This window comes from Ranitomeya imitator, chromosome 10, assembly GCF_032444005.1.
Source record: "Ranitomeya imitator isolate aRanImi1 chromosome 10, aRanImi1.pri, whole genome shotgun sequence".
Classification (NCBI taxonomy): domain Eukaryota; kingdom Metazoa; phylum Chordata; class Amphibia; order Anura; family Dendrobatidae; genus Ranitomeya; species Ranitomeya imitator.
Window position 1 is genome coordinate 16930086 of NC_091291.1, and position 23929 is coordinate 16954014.

Below are 23929 nucleotides of genomic sequence, written 5' to 3' on the forward strand. Positions count from 1 at the left end.
CTGAAATCTTTGTTGCCCGACCTTGGATCATCCATTTGCCTAGTCCCTTTTTGTCTTGATTCCTACCTGGAATTCTGACCTGTGGCAAAACTGCACAGAAAAAAAAAATGTAACAAAAATGCAGCAAATACTTAGGCTACGTTCACACCTTGCGTTTTTGCAGTGTTTATTTTTTCATCTTTTTTTTTTATGCAAATTAGAAGCTGCTTTTTTATAGTACCAGGAAAAGCTACGAGTTTTCAGAAATCTCATGCACACACTTGCAGCGTTAAATCTGGAGCCTGACAATTGTTTCAATGTTTTTTTCCATTGTTTTTTCGCCCAAGGAAAGCAATGAGTAAGTGCAAAAATGCTGTAAGAAAATGTTTTCGGATGGAATAAAACCAAGAGATATTGAAAATGACAGCTGACAACCTTCCCTAGTGTCGACAGGTTTAGTATTGAGCGCAAAGAAACATCTGTATACACCTGTCCTTGGTGAGCTCCCCCTAGTGGTGGCTTTGGTTAGAGTTTTTTTTCCATAAGGCTGCATACGATTATTTTCTGATCAGCAGATAGCACCTTATCCCAGCACGCTCGCTCATCACTCCTCCCTACCTACCAGGTGTCATTTACCATCTTGGCATCTCCTATAGAATATGTTTTTTTTTTAATCTAGAGGCATATATTTTGGGCTACGAATAATTTTTTGCAATTAAGTTCAATTAAACATTTTGCAGTTTTGGCTTCTACATTCTCTTTTGTTTTCATACATATTGGTGAGTGTAAAAATGAGATAACTGGGAATCTGTCAGTGAGCTAGTTTGTAATTCTTTTTTTTTCTGCTCTTTTCTGTGCTGATTTGTAGCCACAGACCACATCAAAGTACAGTAGATCTGAACTTTGATGAGGTCATGAAAAAGTTGAGTGGAAATTTTAAGAGAAAAAATGATGCCTTCTGGAAGGCAGTTTTCATAGACCACCTTGACATTTAAAATTCACCTGATGATTAGGGTCATTGCAGCTCTACTCTCCTGATATTAGCAATAGGGGGCAACATATGAATATACCGTACAGTTTTGGGGAGGAAACCCCTTTAAGTGTGTTGCTGCTTCTATGTAATGCATTAAGTAAGAGAAAACAATCATTTTTTTATCTGAAACTTTATTGAAATTTACTGAAAACTTTTTATTTTTTTTACAGAATATATTTGAACACAGATATTTGATAAAAAAATAAGAGTGGATTTTTTTTAGGTCTTCAGTTTTATTGGGGGTCGATTTTTAGTTTTCATTATAGCACCTATGAATGACTCCGGTCTCAGTCAGAAGCCACAGGAATCCGGCATCGTAAGTGACATGCTTGAATTTAAAAGAGAAATCTAGAGCAGTCCATGATGTGCCGGTTGGGGTCACGGCAGAGATGCCTTCCCTAGAAGAAAGAAGATTGTCAATGGTAAAGATATGGAGCAAAACTGTCCAATGAAACAGGAAACAGATATTCTAGGGCAGGGGTGGGCAATTAATTCCCCCTCCTCCCCCCCACATAGCCTCCAATATACAGTATTAGCCCCACATAGCCTCGTATATACAGTGTTAGCCCCACATAGCCTCCAATATACAGTATTAGCCCCAAATAGCCACCTACATACAGTATGAGCCCCACATAGCCTCCTACATACAGTATTAGCCCGACATAGCCTCCTATATACAGTATTAGCCCCAAATAGCCACCTACATACAGTATGAGCCCCACATAGCCTCCTATATACAGTATTAGCCCGACATAGCCTCCTATATACAGTATTAGCCCCACATAGCCTCCTATATACAGTATTAGCCCCACATAGCCTCCTATATACAGTATTAGCCCCACATAGCCTCCTATATACAGTATTAGCCCCACATAGCTATTTATATACAGTATTAGCCCCACATAGCCTCCTATATACAGTATTAGCCCCACATAGCCTCCTATATACAGTATTAGCCCCACATAGCCTCCTATATATAGTACTAGCCCACATAGCCTCCTATATACAGTATGAGCCCCACATAGCCTCCTATATACAGTATTAGCCCCACATAGCTATTTATATACAGTATTAGCCCCACATAGCCTCCTATATACAGTATTAGCCCCACATAGCCTCCTATATACAGTATTAGCCCCACATAGCCTCCTATATACAGTATTAGCCCCACATAGCCTCCTATATACAGTATTAGCCCGACATAGCCTCCTATATACAGTATTAGCCCACATAGCCTCCTATATACAGTATTAGCCCCACATAGCCTCCTATATACAGTATTAGCCCCACATAGCCTCCTATATACAGTATTAGCCCCATATAGCCTCCTATATACAGTATTAGCCCCACATAGCCTCCTATATATAGTACTAGCCCACATAGCCTCCTATATACAGTATTAGCCCCACATAGCCTCCTCGTATATAGTATTAGCCCACATAGCTTCCTATATACAGTATTAGCCCCACATAGCCTCCTATATATAGTACTAGCCCACATAGCTTCCTATATACAGTATTAGCCCATATAGCCTCCTATAGATAGTATGAGCCCCCACATAGCCTCCTATATATAGTATTAGCCCACATAGCCTCCTATATACAGTATTAGCCCCACATAACCTCCTATGTACAGTATGAGCCCTCACATAGCCTCCTATATACAGTATTAGCCCCAGATAGCCTCCTATGTACAGTATGAGCCCTCACATAGCCTGTCTATATACAGTATGAGCCCCCATAAAGCCTCCTAAATACTGTATGAGCCCTCACATAGCCTCTTACATACAGTATGAGCCCCCACATAGCTTCTCTATATACAGTGTGAGCCCCCACATAGCCTCTATATACAGGTGTGAGCCCTCACATAGCCTCCTATATACAGTGTGAGCCCCCACATAGCCTCCTATATATAGTATGAGTCCCCACATAGCCTCATTATATAGAGTATGAGCCCTCACATAGCCTTCGATATACAGTGTGAGCCCCCACATAGCCTCTTATATACAGTATGAGCCCCCACATAGCCTCTTATATACAGTATGAGCCCCCACATAGCCTCTTATATACAGTATGAGCCCCCACATAGCCTCTTTATATAGAGTATGAGCCCTCACATAGCCTCTTACATACAGTATGAGCCCCCACATAGCTTCTCTATATACAGTGTGAGCCCCCACATAGCCTCTATATACAGGTGTGAGCCCTCACATAGCCTCCTATATACAGTGTGAGCCCCCACATAGCCTCTTATATATAGTATGAGCCCCCACATAGCCTCATTATATAGAGTATGAGCCCTCACATAGCCTTCGATATACAGTGTGAGCCCCCACATAGCCTCTTATATACAGTATGAGCCCCCACATAGCCTCTTATATACAGTATGAGCCCCCACATAGCCTCTTTATATAGAGTATGAGCCCTCACATAGCCTTCGATATACAGTGTGAGCCCTCACATAGCCTCCTTTATACAGTGTGAGCCCTCACATAGCCTCTTATATACAGTATGAGCCCCCACATAGCCTCTTTATATAGAGTATGAGCCCTCACATAGCCTTCGATACACAGTGTGAGCCCTCACATAGCCTCCTATATACAGTGTGAGCCCTCACATAGCCTCTTATATACAGTGTGAGCCCTCACATAGCCTCTTATATACAGTGTGAGCCCTCACATAGCCTCTTATATACAGTATGAGCCCCCACATAGCCTCTTTATATACAGTGTGAGCCCTCACATAGCCTTCGATATACAGTGTGAGCCCTCACATAGCCTCTTATATACAGTGTGAGCCCTCACATAGCCTCCTATATACAGTGTGAGCCCTCACATAGCCTCCTATATACAGTGTGAGCCCTCACATAGCCTCTTTATATACAGTATGAACCCTCACATAGCCTTCTATATACAGTGTGAGCCCTCACATAGCCTCTTATATACAGTGTGAGCCCTCACATAGCCTCTTATATACAGTGTGAGCCCTCACATAGCCTCTTATATACAGTATGAGCCCCCACATAGCCTCTTTATATACAGTGTGAGCCCTCACATAGCCTTCGATATACAGTGTGAGCCCTCACATAGCCTCTTATATACAGTGTGAGCCCTCACATAGCCTCCTATATACAGTGTGAGCCCTCACATAGCCTCTTTATATACAGTATGAACCCTCACATAGCCTTCTATATACAGTGTGAGCCCTCACATAGCCTCTTTATATACAGTATGAACCCACACATAGCCTCTTATATACAGTGTGAGCCCCCACATAGCCTATATACAAGCACACATCCCATACACACACACCATCTCTCTCCCGTTCCCCTGGCGCTCTGCTCCAGTCTCAGGTGCAGTGACTCTCCGTACAGTAGAAGCGATGTAGTGACATCATTGTGACTGTTGTCTCAGTCACACATGCTGATTGGTGGAAGAAGGAACCGACGGCTCCATCCTCCTCCAATATCTGCACATAGCAGAGTAATTGGGATGTTGCAGTTGGCGAGCATGGTGCCGCCACTGTCTCGGCTTTGTCAGCCTAGACTGGATCAGAAAGAGGTTAATGACCATAAACCCTCTAAAACAAACCTGGGCAAAGTGCGGCCTGCACGTCCTGCCCTTTCGACTATTCCAGTCCGAGCTTCGGGCCGCACTTTGCCCAGGTTTGTTTTAGTGGGTTTATGGTCATTAACTAGCTCCCCTAGGGCACAACATATTTGTGAGACCAATGGGCTACTTTATGGTCATCCCTTCTCAACTCCTTTTTAGAAAATCTATCACCCATTGCTTTGATCAGCAAGTTTTGGGTTCCCTTACGAATCATCCATATCAGCTAATAATGGGAAGACCATTTTAAAATGTTAAATCTAGAAAAATAGAAATAGAAGCTGCAGCAGCTCAGTGCGGTCTAACGGGGCAAAGCATGCTACTCAAAAATGAACGCGTCAAGCACTTACCTTCTGTAAGCCGTTCCTAGATGATTGACTCCATAGACTGATCCATCTGTGCCGACCTCCAACTTTACGAGTTTGCCGTTAATCTGCTGCCATTGACTTCCTTCGCATACATCGGGGGTCACATTTTGGCGGAAAAAGATATTGTTTACGCTATTAACACCCCAGCAACCGAAAGGTCCACAGCTGTAATATTTCAGGCTGCCATCCAGACTGGTGAATGTCACCATTGAAGCCTTTGAAGATGTACAACTCTGACTCAAGCAAAAGACGCAATTCTGGTAGTTCACTCCACCCAAGAATATATTACCGCCGGCGTCCACCTGCTTCAAGAGTCCTGAATATATCAACAATGGAAGAAAGCAAAAATTATAGAGGCTACAGGACCACTGTATATATGTTCAGCATTGTTACTCTCGGATGTGGCATGAGGTTGAGACTTGTTGACTTGAAGAGGTCATCCAGTCACCCTATGGGGAATGGGTTGGAGCTCTTTTTTGGATCCTCATTTAATAGCCAAAGGGAATTACATGGTCAACCTATTGATTTTATTGGACACTGTGTAATGCTTAAAGGGGTTATCCAGGAATTTGCTTATTTTCCCCTATGGCAGGTAGTTGCTAATTATCTGCCTGCTCTGTCAGGTGCCGGCTCAGAGCCGTCACTGACAGCCCCTTCTGGCAATTCTGCTGTTCATTTGACCCAGTGTCAACAGTCAGCAGGACTTCCTTTTCCGATCGGCGCTGTAGCCGAGGGGTCACTACCAACTTCATGCTGATTATCAGCCGGCTCCCGAAGTTAGGAAGCAGGGAGCCAGCTGTCAATCGGCATGAAAGTGAAGAAGCTGCTCTGTCGACATAACTCCACCAGAACCCATGGTCCAACCGGGACCACTCTGATCAAGCAGAAGTTGATGACCGGCAGGTAGTTAGCAACTACCTACCTGTACATACTTAGCCCCATTGGGTAGAATAAGCAAAATTCATGATAACCCATCAAAATTACAGAGGGTGAAGCAGAGAAATTGAGGAAGTACTTTTTAGTAGGGGGAAATTTTTCATCTTGTTAAGGAACCTTTTTGACATTTTCCAAAGGAGATAACCCCTTTAGGCTAGTTAGACCAACAAGGAGCTGGTAACATAGGTGCCTGGGTATAGGAATAGAAGGTTCCTCAACCCCAAAGCTTAAGCCTACAGGCCCCTTTTCACATGAATTTGCTGTTGGCTTGAGATGCCAATTTTGCTGGGACCAGCTGATCATCTAATATGTACAGAAGGCCACCAAAGATGATGTTTGGGGAAAAGAATTGAGCATGGTTGAGTTTCACTACCCGAATCTTGGCAAATTGGCCTAAGGCACTTTAGGCATCTTGACAATGGACTGAACCCCGAATTTACCTGTTACAGACTTCCACTGATTGTTTTGAAATCTGAAGACGATACTGGCATTATTGACTCCCCAGACTCCGGCGGGTCCCACCGACACATGGACGAGCTGCCCGGGAACTTGTTGCCAGATGTTATTAACAAAGGAGAAGATGTTTCCGTCATCATTCACACCATAAACTTGACCAGCACCGGCATCGATCTGTTTCAGATTTCCAGGAACTCGAATACACTGAAATTCTGAAGCAAAATAAAAATAAGAAAAAAAGTTAAAAAAAATACTTTTGCATTATGATTTATGATTTTAGTCCAAATATAACACTACGGGTCAGATTTATTATTGAGGGTTTTTTTAAAGTATTTTTTCTTTTTAATGTCTTGTGTTAATCATTGATTTCTTTTTGCACCAAATTTTTCAAAATGGCGCATGTCGTTTGTGAATTTTGCAGCAAATCAAAAATGCTCCTTTTGTCTAAAATCTTTTTCGTGACTTGCGAGTGCAAAAAGTTCCAAAACATTTCATCCCTCCAGGGTAAGATCGGAGTGAAAAAAAGGTATAACTTTTTAAAAGATATAATAGATGAATCAAAACTTGAAAATAAGTGGGAACCCCAAATTCCCCATCAACAATGGCGAAAATAATATAACAGATGTGAAAGTGGAATAGGGCAAACATGAAAAATGGGCGAAAAACACCAAAAAATATACAAAAAAGGTGCAAATGGAATTGAAGCAATAATATAAAAAGTGCAAAAAATTTGTAGTAAAGTTTCAAAAACACTTAATGTCTACACCCCCCATAAAACTAGGACAAGTCTACTTGGATGAAGGTAGATATATGATAGAAGAAGAAGAAGGTCTTACTGGCATTTACAGCGGAAGCTCCTGCACACAACAGGATCAGACCGAGGATGAAGCTCATGGTGACCAGAGATGGAGTCAGGGAATGTCCAAGCTACAAAACTCCATACAGTTTATATAAGACCCTTCCTTACACTGCAATCCCCTCACTATTGGTCAGAAGGACAATGAAGGAGATAACGATTGTCTTTGTTGGCCCTTTACCCCAGGGTCATATGTAGAGAGTCAAAAGAGCCTCCTGTAATTTCTACTTTATACTGTTCGGGCGGAGAGTTCCTTTCTACCCACAACTGCGGAGAAGGCTGAGTTTTAGCTTAATAAAACAAAGGGCCAAAAGAAGGCACAAAAAGGAAAAAGAATTAAGGTTCGACTGGCCCACCTAAATAAGAGAGGTTTCACATTGCGTTCGGTGGACCTGTTGGGCCATACGTCTAAACCCCCCGCCAATGATTTTAGGGAGTATACGCCTAAAGGAGACGGACATTCATACGCAGTCTACTACGCTGTCCGACGGGGCCACCGAACGCATTGTGAAAGCACCCTAAGGGTCTAATCACACTGCGTCCTTTATTTACCCACACTGCTTCCTTAATTTACACACACTGCGTCCTTTATTTACGCACACTGTGCTCCTTATTTATATATATTGCATCCTTTATTTACACACACTGCATCCCTAATTTACGCACACTGCGTCCTGTATTCATGCACACTACGTTCCTTATTTATATATACTGCATCATTTATTTACGCACACTGCATCCTTTATTTACGCACACTGCGTCCCTAATTTACACACACTGCAGCCTTTATTCACGCACACTGCGTTCCTTATTTATATATACTGCATCATTTATTTACGCACACTGCATCCTTTATTTACGCACACTGCGTCCCTAATTTACACACACTGCAGCCTTTATTCACGCACACTGCGTTCCTTATTTATATATACTGCATCATTTATTTACGCACACTGCGTCCCTAATTTACACACACTGCGTCCTGTATTCACGCACACTACGTTCCTTATTTATATATACTGCATCATTTATTTACGCACACTGCATCCTTTATTTACGCACACTGCATCCTTTATTTACACACACTGCGTCCCTAATTTACGCACACTGCGGCCTTTATTCACGCACACTGCGTTCCTTACCTATATAAACTGCATCCTTTATTTACGCACACTGCGTCCTTTATTTACACACACTGCGTCCCTAATTTACGCACACTGCATCCTTTATTTACGCACACTGCATCCTTTATTTACACACACTGCGTCCCTAATTTACGCACACTGCGGCCTTTATTCACGCACACTGCGTTCCTTACCTATATAAACTGCATCCTTTATTTACCCCCACTGCATCCTTTATTTATGTATACTGCATCCTTTATTTACGCACACTGCATCCTTTATTTACACACACTGCGTCCCTAATTTACGCACACTGCGGCCTTTATTCACGCACACTGCGTTCCTTACCTATATAAACTGCATCCTTTATTTACGCACACTGCGTCCTTTATTTACACACACTGTGTCCCTAATTTACGCACACTGCATCCTTTATTTACACACACTGCGTCCCTAATTTACGCACACTGCGGCCTTTATTCACGCACACTGCGTTCCTTACCTATATAAACTGCATCCTTTATTTACACACGCTGCGTCCTTTATTTAGGCACACTGCGTCCTTTATTTGCGCACACTACCTCATATGTACAGGCCAGGTCAGGCTATCTTCACATGTCCAGTAATCATCTGCTGAAATGGATCCAACATCATTGAAGTCTATGAAAGAACGGATCCGTTAAGTAGCCATCCTTTTTACTTCCATTTGAAAAAGTCCTGTTTTTTGTTTTTTTTTAACCTACCAGAGGTAGAAAAATAAATATTTAACAAGAAACTTGAAACTGATCCCGTAAGGCCATGTTCATATGTCCAGCAATCATCAGTTATAATGGATCCAGAAGAATCTGCTAACAAAAATATCATGGAGACACAACTTTTTTTTGTTGGGCTAAAAATGTTTTATTTCAACTGGATCCGTTTTTTTTTAACAATGAAGTCTATGGAAAACAAATTCATTAAGACGCCATCAGTTTTTCTTTGATTTGAGATCCGTTGTTTTCTTACTGGATCAGTTTCAAATGGAACAAAACGATGTGTTTTCCATAGACTTCAATGTTTAAAAAAAAATGGATCCAGCTGAAATAATTTTTTAGCAGGACAAAAAAGTTGTGTCTGCTCAACATTTTTGGCAATGGATTCTTCTGGATCCATTTCAACGAATGATTACTGGACATGGGATCGTAGTCTGAGTGGATCCTAGAAACCACATTTACTAGATGGAGGCCATTTTGATTTTATTTTTGGCTGTTTGTCAAAGTGCACTTATTCGTTCTGTGACAACAACTATTAAAAGAAGTATACAGTAGATTGGATTCCAATAATGGATACCACAGTATGGTCCATCTGGAGCTTTCCAAGTGAGTAGAAAGCGACGACTGGAGCTTTCCGACATGTTGCGGTTGCAGCTGACTTAAGCTTTGCATTGTGTGTCTGTGTGCGCCACACTAAGTATGGAGAACAGAAAGAGGAGAAGAGAACTGTCTGAGGAATTGAGAACCAAAATTATTGAACAATATCAACAATCTCAAGGATACAAGTCCATCTCCAGACATCTTGATGTTCCTTTGCCGATGGTGCCCAACATAATCAAGAAGTTTACAACCCATGGCACTGTGGCTAATCTATCTGGATGTGGACAGCAGAGAAAAAATTATGAAAGGTTGCAATGCCGGATAGTCCGGATGGTAGATAAGCAGCTCCAAGCAAGTTCCAAAGAAACGCAAGCTATCCTGCAGGCTCAGGGTGCATGAGTGTCAGTGTGAGCTATCTGTCAACATTTCAATGAAATGAATTTCTATGGCAGGAGACCCAGGAGGACCACACTGCTAGCACAGAGAAATAAAAAAGCTAGACTGAAGTTTGCCAAAATGTACATGAGTAAGCCAAAATCCTTCTGGGAGAGCATCTTGTGGACAGATGAGACCAAGATAGAGCTTTTTGGTAAAGCACATCTTTTCATTCTACTGTTTACTGAAAACGGAATGAGGCCTACAAAAAAGAATACAGTACCTACAGTCAAATATGGTGGAGGTTCAAAGATGTTTTGGGTTGTTTTGCTGCTTCTGACACTGGGTGCCTTGACTGTATGCCAAGGCATCATGAAATCTGAAGATTACCAAAGGATGTTGGGTCACAATGTAGTGCCCAGTGTAAAAAAGCTGGGCTTGTGTCCTAGGTCATGGGTCTTTCAGCAGGACAATGACCACAAACATACTTCACGAAGCATCCAGAAATGGAAGGAAACAAAGCGCTGGAGAGTTTTGAAGTGGCAGCGGTCAGTCATGATTAGTGATGAGCGAGTATGCTTGTTACTCGAGTTTTCCGAGCATGCTCGGGTGTTCTTGGGCGTGCTCGTAGATTATGTTTGAGTCCCCTCAGCTGCATGATTTGCGACTGCTAGACAGCCTGAATACATGTAGGGATTCCCTAACAAACAGGCAATCCCTGCATGTGTTCAGGTTGTCTAACAGCAGCAAATCTTGCAGCTGCGGAGTCACAAACAATCTACTTGGAGAACACCCGAGCATGCTCGGAAAACTTGAGTAAGGCCGGGATCACACATGCGAGAAACACGTCCGTGTCTCGCATGTGAAATCCAAGCTCTGGCGCCGGCACTTGGGAGCGGAGCGTGCGGCTCCATGTGTTCCTATGCGGCCGCACGCTCCGCTCTGGAGTGGCGGCGCCAGAGCTTGGATTTCACATGCGAGACACGGACGTGTTTCTCGCATGTGTGATCCCGGCCTAACGAGCACACTCGCTCATCACTAGTCCTGATCTAAATCCCATTGATCACCTGTGGAGAGATCTTAAAATTACTGCTGGGAGAAGGCGCCTTAAACTATGAGAGACCTGAAGAAGTTTACAAAAGAAGAGTCGTCCAAAATTCAGGCTGAGAGGTGTAAGAAGCTTGTTGATGGTTATTAGGAATGATTGATCACAGTTATTTATTCAATAGGGTGCAGCCAAATATTAAGTTGATGGTGCCAACAATTTTATCCGGACCGTTTTGGGGATTTGTGTGAAATTTTGTCCAATTTGCATTTTCTTTCTCTGTTTTTTTTTGTGTTCTTTCAATACACACAAAGGAAAGAAACGTGTGTATAACAAAATATGGAGAATTACAATCATTTTCTTGGAGAAATACTTCATTTTCTGGAACAATTTCAAGGGTGCCAACACGTGATTGTATTTGTACACGTATTATCATCTTGTCATCTATAAGGTGCACCTGTCTCCACAAACACCTGAATACATCCCTGGGTTTTGTGTCGTATTAGATTTTATCATTAAGACATTATGGGCAATTTCGGAGTCTCCGAAGTGTCTGCGAGAGTCGGGATCTATCAGTTCTCCTTTGTGTTCAGTACATGATTACAACTGATGGTTATCTCAGAGCTTCACAAACTTTTATCTGGCATCTTGGCAGCCCAAATTCTCAGGTCTCCCGCCTCATTCCTCTTCTCAGGCTTGGTTCACATGTCCAGTGGTTATTTCCATGTTTGGATCCATTGTGGGATGACAGAATTGGTAATAAAATGATCCAGTATGGGATCTATTCACTTGTATGGGGACGGAAACATCCTAAAATGTCTTCCAGAATTCAAAGAACGGAGTTTGGGCAAATTTTTCGAAACTGTCTCCGTCTTTTTTAACATTGAGGTCTATGGGAGATGGATCATAATGGCTATGTCATCTATTAACGAATAATTTTTATTAAGTCCTGCGCATGACCAGAACACAAGACGGATTCAGGAACTCCTCTAGTAAAAACGGATCCTCCACAAATGGAAGAAAAACTCATGCAAAATAGAAACAGGAGTTTCTGTCTTTTAAATAATAAAAAAAAAGGATTAAAAATGGACATTTTGCAATTGTTTCTGTTTCGGGGTATGTGCAGTGTTAAAAAATGGATGCCTTAATGAATCACCATCTCTTAGGATCCATTTCTCATGAAATCTATTTTTCCATTGGACATGGCCCAAGCCTCATTGGAATATAACGTGTCCATGGAAAAAACTACCTGCACAGACGTGTGAATAAGACCTAAGGCTTCATCTAGACGGCATTTTTTTTCAGTTTTTCACAGTAACCACTCATCTTTCTGTAGTAATGACTCAGCTTTCCTTAGTAACCACTCAGTTTTCCCTAGTAACCACTTAGCTATATCCATAGTAACCACTCAGTTTTCCCTAGTAACCACTCCAATTTCCATAGTAACCACTCAACTATCCCTAGTAACCACTCAGCTCTTTACCTAGTAACCTCTCAGTTTTCCCTAGTAACCACTCAGCTCTGTCCTAGCACTCAGCTTTCCCTAGAAATCACTTAGTTTCCCTAGTAACCGCTCAGTTTTCCCTAATAACCACTGAGCTCCCCAGGATGAGCTTTCCCTTACTAACTACTCAGCTCTCCTTAGCAAGCAAAAATCCAAAGAACACCATTGTGTAGTGAAAAGATCCATAAGCACCAATAAACCAACATGAAGAAAGGACCCTTCAGCAATGTGTATAATAAAAGTAGAAAAACTTTATTTAACACAACAATTACATAGGATAAAATTGGGAAATCGTTGTGATACAAGAACATAAGATAGCCTGACAAGCGATGTGAGAGACAAATCCTTCATGGTAAACAGTATGGTGACCTCACCACCCCCATACAGGTAAGCAATAAATACAATTGAAACTTTTTTTGAAAAAAAAAAATAGACATCGGAGCTTGCAGCAGGGGTAGGCACATCCTGAGGCGCTACCTCTTGCCTACCCGAGGGGGCGCACTTTGAAAACAAAAATTGCTGAATGCCTGTGGCCACCCAGCAACTTCTTCTGGCTGCAGGCATTCAGCACAATGATGTCCGGGGAGCGGGCACACAGGGGAGCAGAATCAGTCACTGACAACGCTCACCTCTCTGCCTGCGCCAAGGCCTTCGCTCTCTCTCCGCACTCACAAGAGCAGAGGAGCTGTGATCTTCAGCAAGACACAGGCTACTTCTGGCCTGCGTGTTATTGGAGAAGGCACACTCAGGGGACGTCAGATGGCGTGATGCAGTGACGTCAATGTGCCGTCAAGTGCCCATTGCTGCACAGAGGAGACAGTGGACGGGAGCTTGGATTAGGTGAGTATATATTTTTTTATTATAATACTTGGCCATGAAAAGAAGGGCTGTGCAGGGAGTCATAAAATGAGGGGCTGTGCAGGGGGTCATAAAATGAGGGGCTGTGCAGGGAGTCATAAAATGAGAGGCTGTGCAGGGGTCATGAAATGAGGGGCTTTGCAGGGAGTCATAAAATGAGGATCTGTACAGGGAGTCATAAAATGAGGGGCTGTGCAGGGAGTCATAAAATGGGGGGCTGTGCAGGGGGTCATAAAATGAGGAGCTGTGCAGGGGGTCATAAAATGAGGATCTGTACAGGGAGTCATAAAATGAGGGCTGTGCAGGGAGTCATAAAATGAGGAGCTGTACAGGGGGTCATAAAATGGGGGGCTGTGCAGGGGGTCATAAAATGAGGAGCTGTGCAGGGGGTCATAAAATGAGGATCTGTACAGGGAGTCATAAAATGAGGGCTGTGCAGGGAGTCATAAAATGAGGAGCTGTACAGGGGGTCATAAAATGTGGGGCTGTGCAGGGGGTCACAAAATGAGGAGCTATGCAGGGGGTCATAAAATGAGGGGCTGTGCAGGGAGTCATAAAATGAGGGCTGTGCAGGGGTCATGAAATGAGGGGCTGTGCAGGGAGTCATAAAATATGGATCTGTACAGGGAGTCATAAAATGAGGGGCTGTGCAGGGAGTCATAAAATGAGGAGCTGTACAGGGAGTCATAAAATGTGGGGCTGTGCAGGGGGTCATAAAATGAGGAGCTGTGCAGAGCTCATAAAATGAGGGGCTATTCAAGGGGGCATAAAATGAGGGGCTGTGCAGGGAGGCATAAAATGAGGGGCTTGCAGGGGGGGCATAAAATGAGAGACTGTAGAGGACATTAAACTGGGGGGCTGTGGTGAATATTTGGAGGCCATAATACTGAAAGGGGTGCTGTGGTGGCCATGATATTGGGGCCTGTTTTGGACATCATACTATTTAAGTGGGTCTGTGGTGGACATCATACTATTTATGGGGGGCTGTGGTTGCGACCATACTACAGTGCAGGCAAAAAAACTTTACATAAAAAAATCCACGTCATGATTTCAGTTGTTAAAAGTGCACACAAAAGGGGAGATAATCAAAAAGTGTCTAATAGCAAAACTGGCTAAGTTTCCAGTAAGGGTGACCTGACAAAATATTAATTGTAATGAAATATCCACAATAAAACACTCAATGTTAAGATTTTGTGGTTTCACTGAACTTGTAAAGATTATTTTTGATGGCACTGTATATATTGGGGGTTGTTGTGGATTTCATACCGTTTGGGCGGCTGTGGTGACCATCATCCTGTGTAGGGGAACATTGTGAGGAGTGGTTACATTTGGAAGAGGGCTGTATGTTGGGCAATATGAGTGCATAGTGTGAAGAGGGGGCACAGATTGAATGTGGAGAGGGGACAGTGTGAAAAGGGGGCACAATCTGGACAGTGGTTAGCATCGTGGGGGGGACAGTGTGGAGATATAGAAAGTGTAATGGAAATTTAGAGAAAATTAGAAAGGGGACATTCATGGTAAGGTCCATGGTGGATAATGGTAGACAGTGTGAAGGACATATACCATAGGAGGCTTATTTAGGGTCTTAATATGGACAGATACTTTCATGCAGAGGGCATTTTAATAACACTCTTATTTTTAAGGGCACTGTGTCGGGATGTGCTACAAAAGACGGGAGAAGAGGAAGGTCTGCAGAGACTAGCTGTGGATGTGAAAAGTCATCATGGCATCTAGACAAGATGGAGATGAGAAGAAAGAGACGACTCCAGAGAAGATGTAATCTATAAGGTACCTTGATGTAAATGTTTATTTGTGATACTGTGTCTCATCAGTGCTGTGGTTCATGAATGGTCAGTAGTCTGATAATAGTTGTTAATGCCATTTCCCAGTATTTCCTTGCTAAAACATGCTGGGAGTTGTAGGATAGTAGGTTCATGAGATACAATTGTTTATGTGCCTGACTTGACATTACAATTGATTGTCATGCTAAGCTTGGTTCTTGTATTCAAGTACTTTTGGTTCTGGTTATATATTCAGGTTCTTATGTTGTTTCTGGTGATGTATTCATGTACTGATGGTGGTTCTGGTGATGTATTCATGTACTGATGGTGGTTCTGGTGATGTATTAATTTACTGATGGTGTTTCTGGTGAAGTAGTCATGTACTGATGGTGGGTATGTTGATGTATTCATGTACTGATGGTGGTTCTGATAACCTATTAATGTGATGGTGATTCTGGTGATATTTTTATTTACTGATAATGTGTCTGGGTCCACATTCATAAACTATTGATGGCTCTGGAGCTCTAATTGTGTACTGATGATGATTTTGATTTCATATTCATGTACTGATAATGGTTCTGGTGGTGAATATGTCACCAAAATCATCATCACTACATGAATACAGCACCAGAACAACCATCACTACCATCACTATGAATCCCCTCTGGGCCATGACCCGTGGATATGTATGGCACTCTTCTTTTGGAACACCGGGTTCTAGTTCCATTCCATTGAGTCCCTCCCTTTTCTTCTTTTTTTTCTTTTTTCTTCTTTAGTTGTTATATCCAATCTATATTTTTCTTATGATACGAAAAAGAAATGAAAATGATATTAATGCCATACAAGTTAAAAAAAATTGAAATATTTGTTATATACACAGTGAATACATCTTTGACATTGGTATGTCAGGTGATTGTTTTTCCCTCTGGAATTTGAGCGGTATATCTATTTAAAGTCCCGAAGTGTCTGTACATGTATATTGTGGTGTTCCTGATGAAGAAGTCTTGTACTTTGAAATGCGTTGAATAAATCCACAGTTTAGTGGCTATATATTCTGGACCTTGAATCATTCGGGAGCCCAGATTAAATCCACGTTTAACCCATTTTTTTGTATCGCTGGATGGTCACGAGCGGACCGGTGGATCTGCTGCAGCTGGATTTCTCTATGAGCCTGTCTCTCTGCTAAAATTGGTGAGTAGGATCTGATCATTCTAAACAATTGTATCCCGGATAAGACCCTATTGCGCTCTTTCCCCCAAACAGCATTTATTGTTTAATTTCATGAAGGAAGACGGAGTGCCGGTCTCTTTTTCTCAGTGGATTTCTTGCCTTTGCTCTCAGCTACAAGTATGGAGGATGAAGACTTGTTGGTGTGGGGAGCTGTAATTTATGTCTACATACTTCTCAGCGTAGTCCCCCGTACACATTAGATAGCTGTCGGCGATCGATCGTTTGGCCGGCACCTATCTATCCTCATTCTTCTTCATACGAGCAGTTGACTTGTCTGAGCACTCCCGTGACAGAGCCGCAGCTGTACTCCATCTCCCGGAGAACAAAAGGTTTAACTGTTGAAATTTAACAGGCGGGATCCTTCTCTGTCCCCATTATCTTTTTGGGGACAATTGAGAGGCCCCCACACACATTAGACTGTCAACTGATCCTTCCAATATGATGTGTATGGGACTCTATCGACTCTCTCCCGACAGATGATGTTGAGAAAAAGAAAGACTCAGCATGTCCAATTTTGGACCTTTGATCCTTTTGTTCTCTCATAGATAAGCTGCCCCACCAGAATAGTCTGGTTGCGTATCTGTCATAGACAGGGCCGGGACAAGGTACATGGGTGCCCTAGGCAGATGAAGCAGATGGCACCCCCACACATGAACCCTCAGCCCCCAAGGACTGGGTCAGAGACTAAGGTAACAGTAACCCTAACGCACCCCTCTCCCTCTCCAATGGATCAGGTAACAGGCTGTGGCAACCAATTCTACTAGAATTGTTACCTGTTTCACCAAAAAATGCTGGCAAAAGAAAAAATTGATGTAGCTTAGAGGTGACGCTCAACAGGGACTGTGTTTTCATAGTTAGATATGGAATCATTCATTGCTTGCAGACCATTTACACCATACCAGGGAAAAATAGTGATATTCATCCCTGACATCTTACATTGTAAATGTCAAACCCAAGGACAGTCATGGAAACTAACATTACTTAACTATAATGGGGGCCATTTGGTTTCAGTTATGGTGTACATCATTTGGCGGATACCCCAATGGAAGCTAAACGGACCCCATTATAAAGGAACATGTATGATGGTTTTTATATCTGTCATGCAACAAATACAGTTTGCAACTAAACTAATGGTGGTCCTGGTGCCACATTCCTGTATGAATAGTGGTTCTGGTGACATATTCATGTACTGATGGTGGTTCTGGTCTTTAGTTCCTATACTAATGGTGGTTGTGGTGAAATCTTCATGTAGTGATGATTGTTCTGGTGCTGTATTCATGTACTATTGATGGCTCTGGTGATGTATTCACATAGTGGTGATGGTTCTGGTGCTGTGTTCATCACAAGAACCATCATCAGTACATGACTACGAAACCAAAATAATCATTTGTACATGAAAACATAATCTCAGCCATCAACAGTACATAAAAATGGCACCAGAAATATCATCTGTAAATTAATAGGTCACCAGAACCACTATCAGTACATTAACGCATCACCAGGACCTCCATCAGTACATGAATACATCACAAGAACCACTGTAAGTAAATAAAGCAAAACCAGAACCACCATCAATATATGAATACATCACCAGCATCACCATAAGTTCATGAATACATCACCAAGCTTAGGGTACCGTCACACAGTGAAATTTTGATCGCTACAACGGTACGATCCGTGACGCTCCAGCGTCGTAACAATATCGCTCCAGCGTCGTAGACTGCTGTCACACTTTGCAATGTACGACGCTGGAGCGATAATTTCATGACGTATGTGCGATGTAGAAGCCGTTGGTTACTATGCGCACATCGTATACGATATATGTTACACCATGCGATCATGCCGTCACAGCGGGACACTACACGACGAAAGAAAGTTTCAAACGATCTGCTACGACGTACGATTCTCAGCGGGGTTCCTGATCACAGGAGCGTGTCAGACATTGCGATATCGCTCGAACGTCACGGATATATCGCTCGAACGTCACGAATCGTGCCGTCGTAGCGATCAAAATTTCACTGTGTGACGGTACCCTTAGTACAGCAATCAATTTTAATGTCAAGTCAGGGCCATTTACATTTATATCTCATGAACCTACAACTCCCATTATGTCCTTAACAAAAGTCAAGAGATGCTGGGAGTTGTTATCAATCATTATCAGGCTGTGGACCATACAGGAACCAAAGTACTGATAAGGCGTAGTCAGTATCAACAAGTAAACATTTACGTCCAGATGCCATGATGACTTTTCACATCCACCGCTCTTCTTTGAAGACTTCCCTCTTCTCCGGTCTTCTGCAGCACATCCTGACAAGGTGGCCTTAAAAATAAGAGGGTTATTAAAATGCCCTCTGCATAAAATATCTGTCCATATTATGACCTAAATAAGCCTCTTATGGTATTTTGCCTCCACAATGTCTGCCCTTATGTAATACACCTGCCATACTATCCGCCTTGATGAGGTGTAACCACCCCACTGTCCGCCATTATCAGCTATAACCACCGCACCATCTGCCTCTTGGAACCACGCCCTATATGATGGCTGTCCCCTCTCCACTGTTTTCCCTTACAATCAATAGCTCCACATTGTGCCCCCGCCATGCTGACCACTCTCCATACTGTGCCCCCCTTTCATGCTGCCCCCTCTCCACATTCATACTATACCCCTTCTTAACGCTATGTTATCATCCTGCCCACCACGTTGTCCTCTCCAAGGCTACGTTCACATTAGCGTTGCGCGCCGCTGCGTCGGCGAGGCAACGCACGACGCACAAAAACGCTGCGTTTTGCGACGCGTGCTTCGTTTTTTGACGAAAATCGGACGCACGAAAAATGCAACTTGTTGCATTTTCTTGCGTCCGACGCTAGCGTCGGAAACGACGCACGTGTCGGAAAACGCAACAAAAAAAACCATAGCCTCTCCTTATATGGTATGATAGTCCCCACAGCACCCCATACAGTATTATGGCCCCCAGTCAACGATACAGTATAATGGCCCCATTGCCCTTTATATACAGTATAATGTCCCCAACAGCACCCCACACAGTATGATATCAACCACAGCCCCCCAATATACAGTATAATGTTCTGCACAGCCCCCTATACAGTATCATCACTACAGCCCCCAAGATAAGGTCACCAACAGCACCCAATACAGTATGGTCACCCTCTTGTTATGTCCCCTAATGTCCCCCACAGCACCCCACACAGTATGATATCAACCACAGCCCCTGTTGTGAATTCTGTGGCTGAATTCACTCCTGTGGTCACAAGTGGTACTGCAGCTTCTGAGCTTCCTTCCTCAGGTGTTCTGGTGAGCTCATTAGCTGCTTCGTTACTTAACTCCACCTGATGCTGCTATCCTTGCTCCTAGTCAATGTTCCAGTGTTGGATCTGAGCTTCTCCTGATTGTTCCTGTGACCTGCTGCTCTGTATAGCTAAGTGCTTTTTTGCTATTTTGTTGCCTTTTTTCTGTCCAGCTTGTCTTTTGTTTTGCTGGAAGCTCTGAGACGCAAAGGGTGTACCGCCGTGCCGTTAGTCCGGCACGGTGGGTCTTTCTTGCCCCCTTTGCGTGGGTTTTGCTTTAGGGTTTTTTGTAGACTGCAAAGTTCGCTTTACTGTCCTCGCTCTGTCTAAGAATATCGGGCCCCACTTTGCTGAATCTATTTCATCCCTACGTTTTGTCTTTTCATCTTACTCACAGTCATTATATGTGGGGGGCTGCCTTTTCCTTTGGGGTATTTCTCTGGGGGCAAGTCAGGCCTATTTTTCTATCTTCAGGCTAGCTAGTTTCTTAGGCTGTGCCGAGTTGCATAGGTAGTGGTTAGGCGCAATCCACAGCCACTTTTAGTTGTGTTTAGGATAGGATCAGGTGTGCAGTCTACAGAGTTTCCACGTCTCAGAGCTCGTTCTTTTGTTTTGGGGTATTTGTCAGATCACTGTGTGCGCTCTGATCGCTAGGCACACTGTGTCTCTGGATTGCCTTCATTACACCTTTCATTAGCAGACATAACAAGCCCCCCAATATACAGTATAATGTTCTGCACAGCCCCCTATACAGTATCATCACTACAGCCCCCAAGATAAGGTCACCAACAGCACCCAATACAGTATGGTCACCCTCTTGTTATGTCCCCTAATGTCCCCCACAGCACCCCACACAGTATGATATCAACCACAGCCCCCCAATATACAGTATAATGTTCTGCACAGCCCCCTATACAGTATCATCACTACAGCCCCCAAGATAAGGTCACCAACAGCACCCAATACAGTATGGTCACCCTCTTGTTATGTCCCCTAATGTCCCCCACAGCACCCCACACAGTATGATATCAACCACAGCCCCCCCAATATACAGTATAATGTTCTGCACAGCCCCCTATAAAGTATCATCACTACAGCCCCCAAGATAAGGTCACCAACAGCACCCAATACAGTATGGTCACCCTCTTGTTATGTCCCCTAATGTCCCCCACAGCACCCCACACAGTATGATATCAACCACAGCCCCCCAATATACAGTATAATGTTCTGCACAGCCCCCTATACAGTGGGGCAAAAAAGTATTTAGTCAGTCAGCAATAGTGCAAGTTCCACCACTTAAAAAGATGAGAGGCGTCTGTAATTTACATCATAGGTAGACCTCAACTATGGGAGACAAACTGAGAAAAAAAAATCCAGAAAATCACATTGTCTGTTTTTTTAACATTTTATTTGCATATTATGGTGGAAAATAAGTATTTGGTCAGAAACAAACAATCAAGATTTCTGGCTCTCACAGACCTGTAACTTCTTCTTTAAGAGTCTCCTCTTTCCTCCACTCATTACCTGTAGTAATGGCACCTGTTTAAACTTGTTATCAGTATAAAAAGACACCTGTGCACACCCTCAAACAGTCTGACTCCAAACTCCACTATGGTGAAGACCAAAGAGCTGTCAAAGGACACCAGAAACAAAATTGTAGCCCTGCACCAGGCTGGGAAGACTGAATCTGCAATAGCCAACCAGCTTGGAGTGAAGAAATCAACAGTGGGAGCAATAATTAGAAAATGGAAGACATACAAGACCACTGATAATCTCCCTCGATCTGGGGCTCCACGCAAAATCCCACCCCGTGGGGTCAGAATGATCACAAGAACGGTGAGCAAAAATCCCAGAACCACACGGGGGGACCTAGTGAATGAACTGCAGAGAGCTGGGACCAATGTAACAAGGCCTACCATAAGTAACACACTACGCCACCATGGACTCAGATCCTGCAGTGCCAGACGTGTCCCACTGCTTAAGCCAGTACATGTCCGGGCCCGTCTGAAGTTTGCTAGAGAGCATTTGGATGATCCAGAGGAGTTTTGGGAGAATGTCCTATGGTCTGATGAAACCGAACTGGAACTGTTTGGTAGAAACACAACTTGTCGTGTTTGGAGGAAAAAGAATACTGAGTTGCATTCATCAAACACCATACCTACTGTAAAGCATGGTGGTGGAAACATCATGCTTTGGGGCTGTTTCTCTGCAAAGGGGCCAGGACGACTGATCCGGGTACATGAAAGAATGAATGGGGCCATGTATCGTGAGATTTTGAGTGCAAACCTCCTTCCATCAGCAAGGGCATTGAAGATGAAACGTGGCTGGGTCTTTCAACATGACAATGATCCAAAGCACCCCGCCAGGGCAACGAAGGAGTGGCTTCGTAAGAAGCATTTCAAGGTCCTGGAGTGGCCTAGCCAGTCTCCAGATCTCAACCCTATAGAAAACCTTTGGAGGGAGTTGAAAGTCCATGTTGCCAAGCGAAAAGCCAAAAACATCACTGCTCTAGAGGAGATCTGCATGGAGGAATGGGCCAACATACCAACAACAGTGTGTGGCAACCTTGTGAAGACTTACAGAAAACGTTTGACCTCTGTCATTGCCAACAAAGGATATATTACAAAGTATTGAGATGAAATTTTGTTTCTGACCAAATACTTATTTTCCACCATAATATGCAAATAAAATGTTAAAAAAACAGACAATGTGATTTTCTGGATTTTTTTTTCTCAGTTTGTCTCCCATAGTTGAGGTCTACGTATGATGTAAATTACAGATGCCTCTCATCTTTTTAAGTGGTGGAACTTGCACTATTGCTGACTGGCTAAATACTTTTTTGCCCCACTGTACAGTATCATCACTACAGCCCCCAAGATAAGGTCACCAACAGCACCCACTACAGTATGGTCACCCTCTTGTTATGTCCCTTAAGGCAGCTCCTCTTGTAAAGTCCCCATAGCCAGCCCCCTCTTCTAATAACCCCACAGCCAGACCTTCTTCTCATGTTCCCACAGCCAACCCCTCTTGTAATGTCCCTGTAACCAGCCCCTTATGTCCCCATAGCTAGCCACTCTTGCAATGTCCCAAACGTACCTGATGCTAGAGGGTCCTTACCAGCACCATGATTGTTCTCCTGACTTCTATGTGCATATGCTGTTAATCTTGGCATATATGCTGGGGCTCCCATCGGTTGCAACCATATCCCATACTAGGCTCTGCCTATCCTTGTATGTTTTCATGTTTCTCACCTTATTAGATCTTGATATTGTATATTGCTGAGATTTTCTCATTTTTACATATTCTCAATAAACCTGCCTACCCCTTGACCCAGCCCTGGTCACAGAGGACACAAAGATTACGATCAGCTGAAAAGCTGTCTATTGTGTGTAGAGGGCTTTAACCTAGACGAGGTCCCAAGTCACAGCAGACATCGATCAATTATTTTGTCTTCTAAAGACTCATCAGTCCATTTGAATGGCCATCTTTAGGTGATAAGGGACTTGGTTATATAATAGGGACTATATTTGCCTATTAGAAACAAAGGAGATCTGTAATTGGAGAGTGACAATGCCATCCAGATAGGAGCCTAAGAACACTGATAAGGATCCCACCACCAAAGACCTCTTAAATGCTACATACATGTCATTATTCTGAGTCAATCAGAAGATTTCACGTCACGTAGTCACATATGTTAGGATTATAAACAAGTAGGTACAAAGTACTTTAAATTCCTTTAATCCAAAATCAGTGGGAACCGGTGGTTGTCAGATAATCAATTATTGGGCTGTCATTGAAAGTCAACCAGTAGAGCCCCCATACACATTAGACCAATGCCGATATCGACGAGTTGGGCCAACACTACGGTGACGCCGACCAACTGATGGTGGGGGAAGATGTCGATCAGTAACATCTGATTTTCGGACTGCCGAACACTTTGCTCTAACAGAGATAAGACAAAAATATCTGTTGGCTTTCTCGTAAAGAACATAGGAACGCTCAGGCGGAACGAATGTTCCTGTGTATGGGAGAGATGGCCAAGATGGCTTTTGGCCAAACCATTGACTGAACCATCGACTCTCCATCAATGGTCGTCTTAAGGGTAGAGATAGAGAATCT

At 43.2% G+C, this 23929-nt stretch overlaps 1 protein-coding gene across 1 annotated transcript; it reads right to left on the reverse strand.

Moving 5' to 3' along the window:
• Positions 1–1262: 1262 nt before the first annotated feature.
• Positions 1263–23000, reverse strand: LOC138652153 (fish-egg lectin-like). Its single transcript, XM_069742923.1, has 4 exons — positions 22907–23000; positions 6364–6591; positions 4970–5303; positions 1263–1410 (listed from the first exon to the last, which is right to left on the reverse strand). The coding sequence occupies exons 1-4, from the start codon at positions 22998–23000 to the stop codon at positions 1263–1265; spliced, it is 804 nt and encodes a 267-aa protein (XP_069599024.1).
• Positions 23001–23929: the final 929 nt, after the last annotated feature.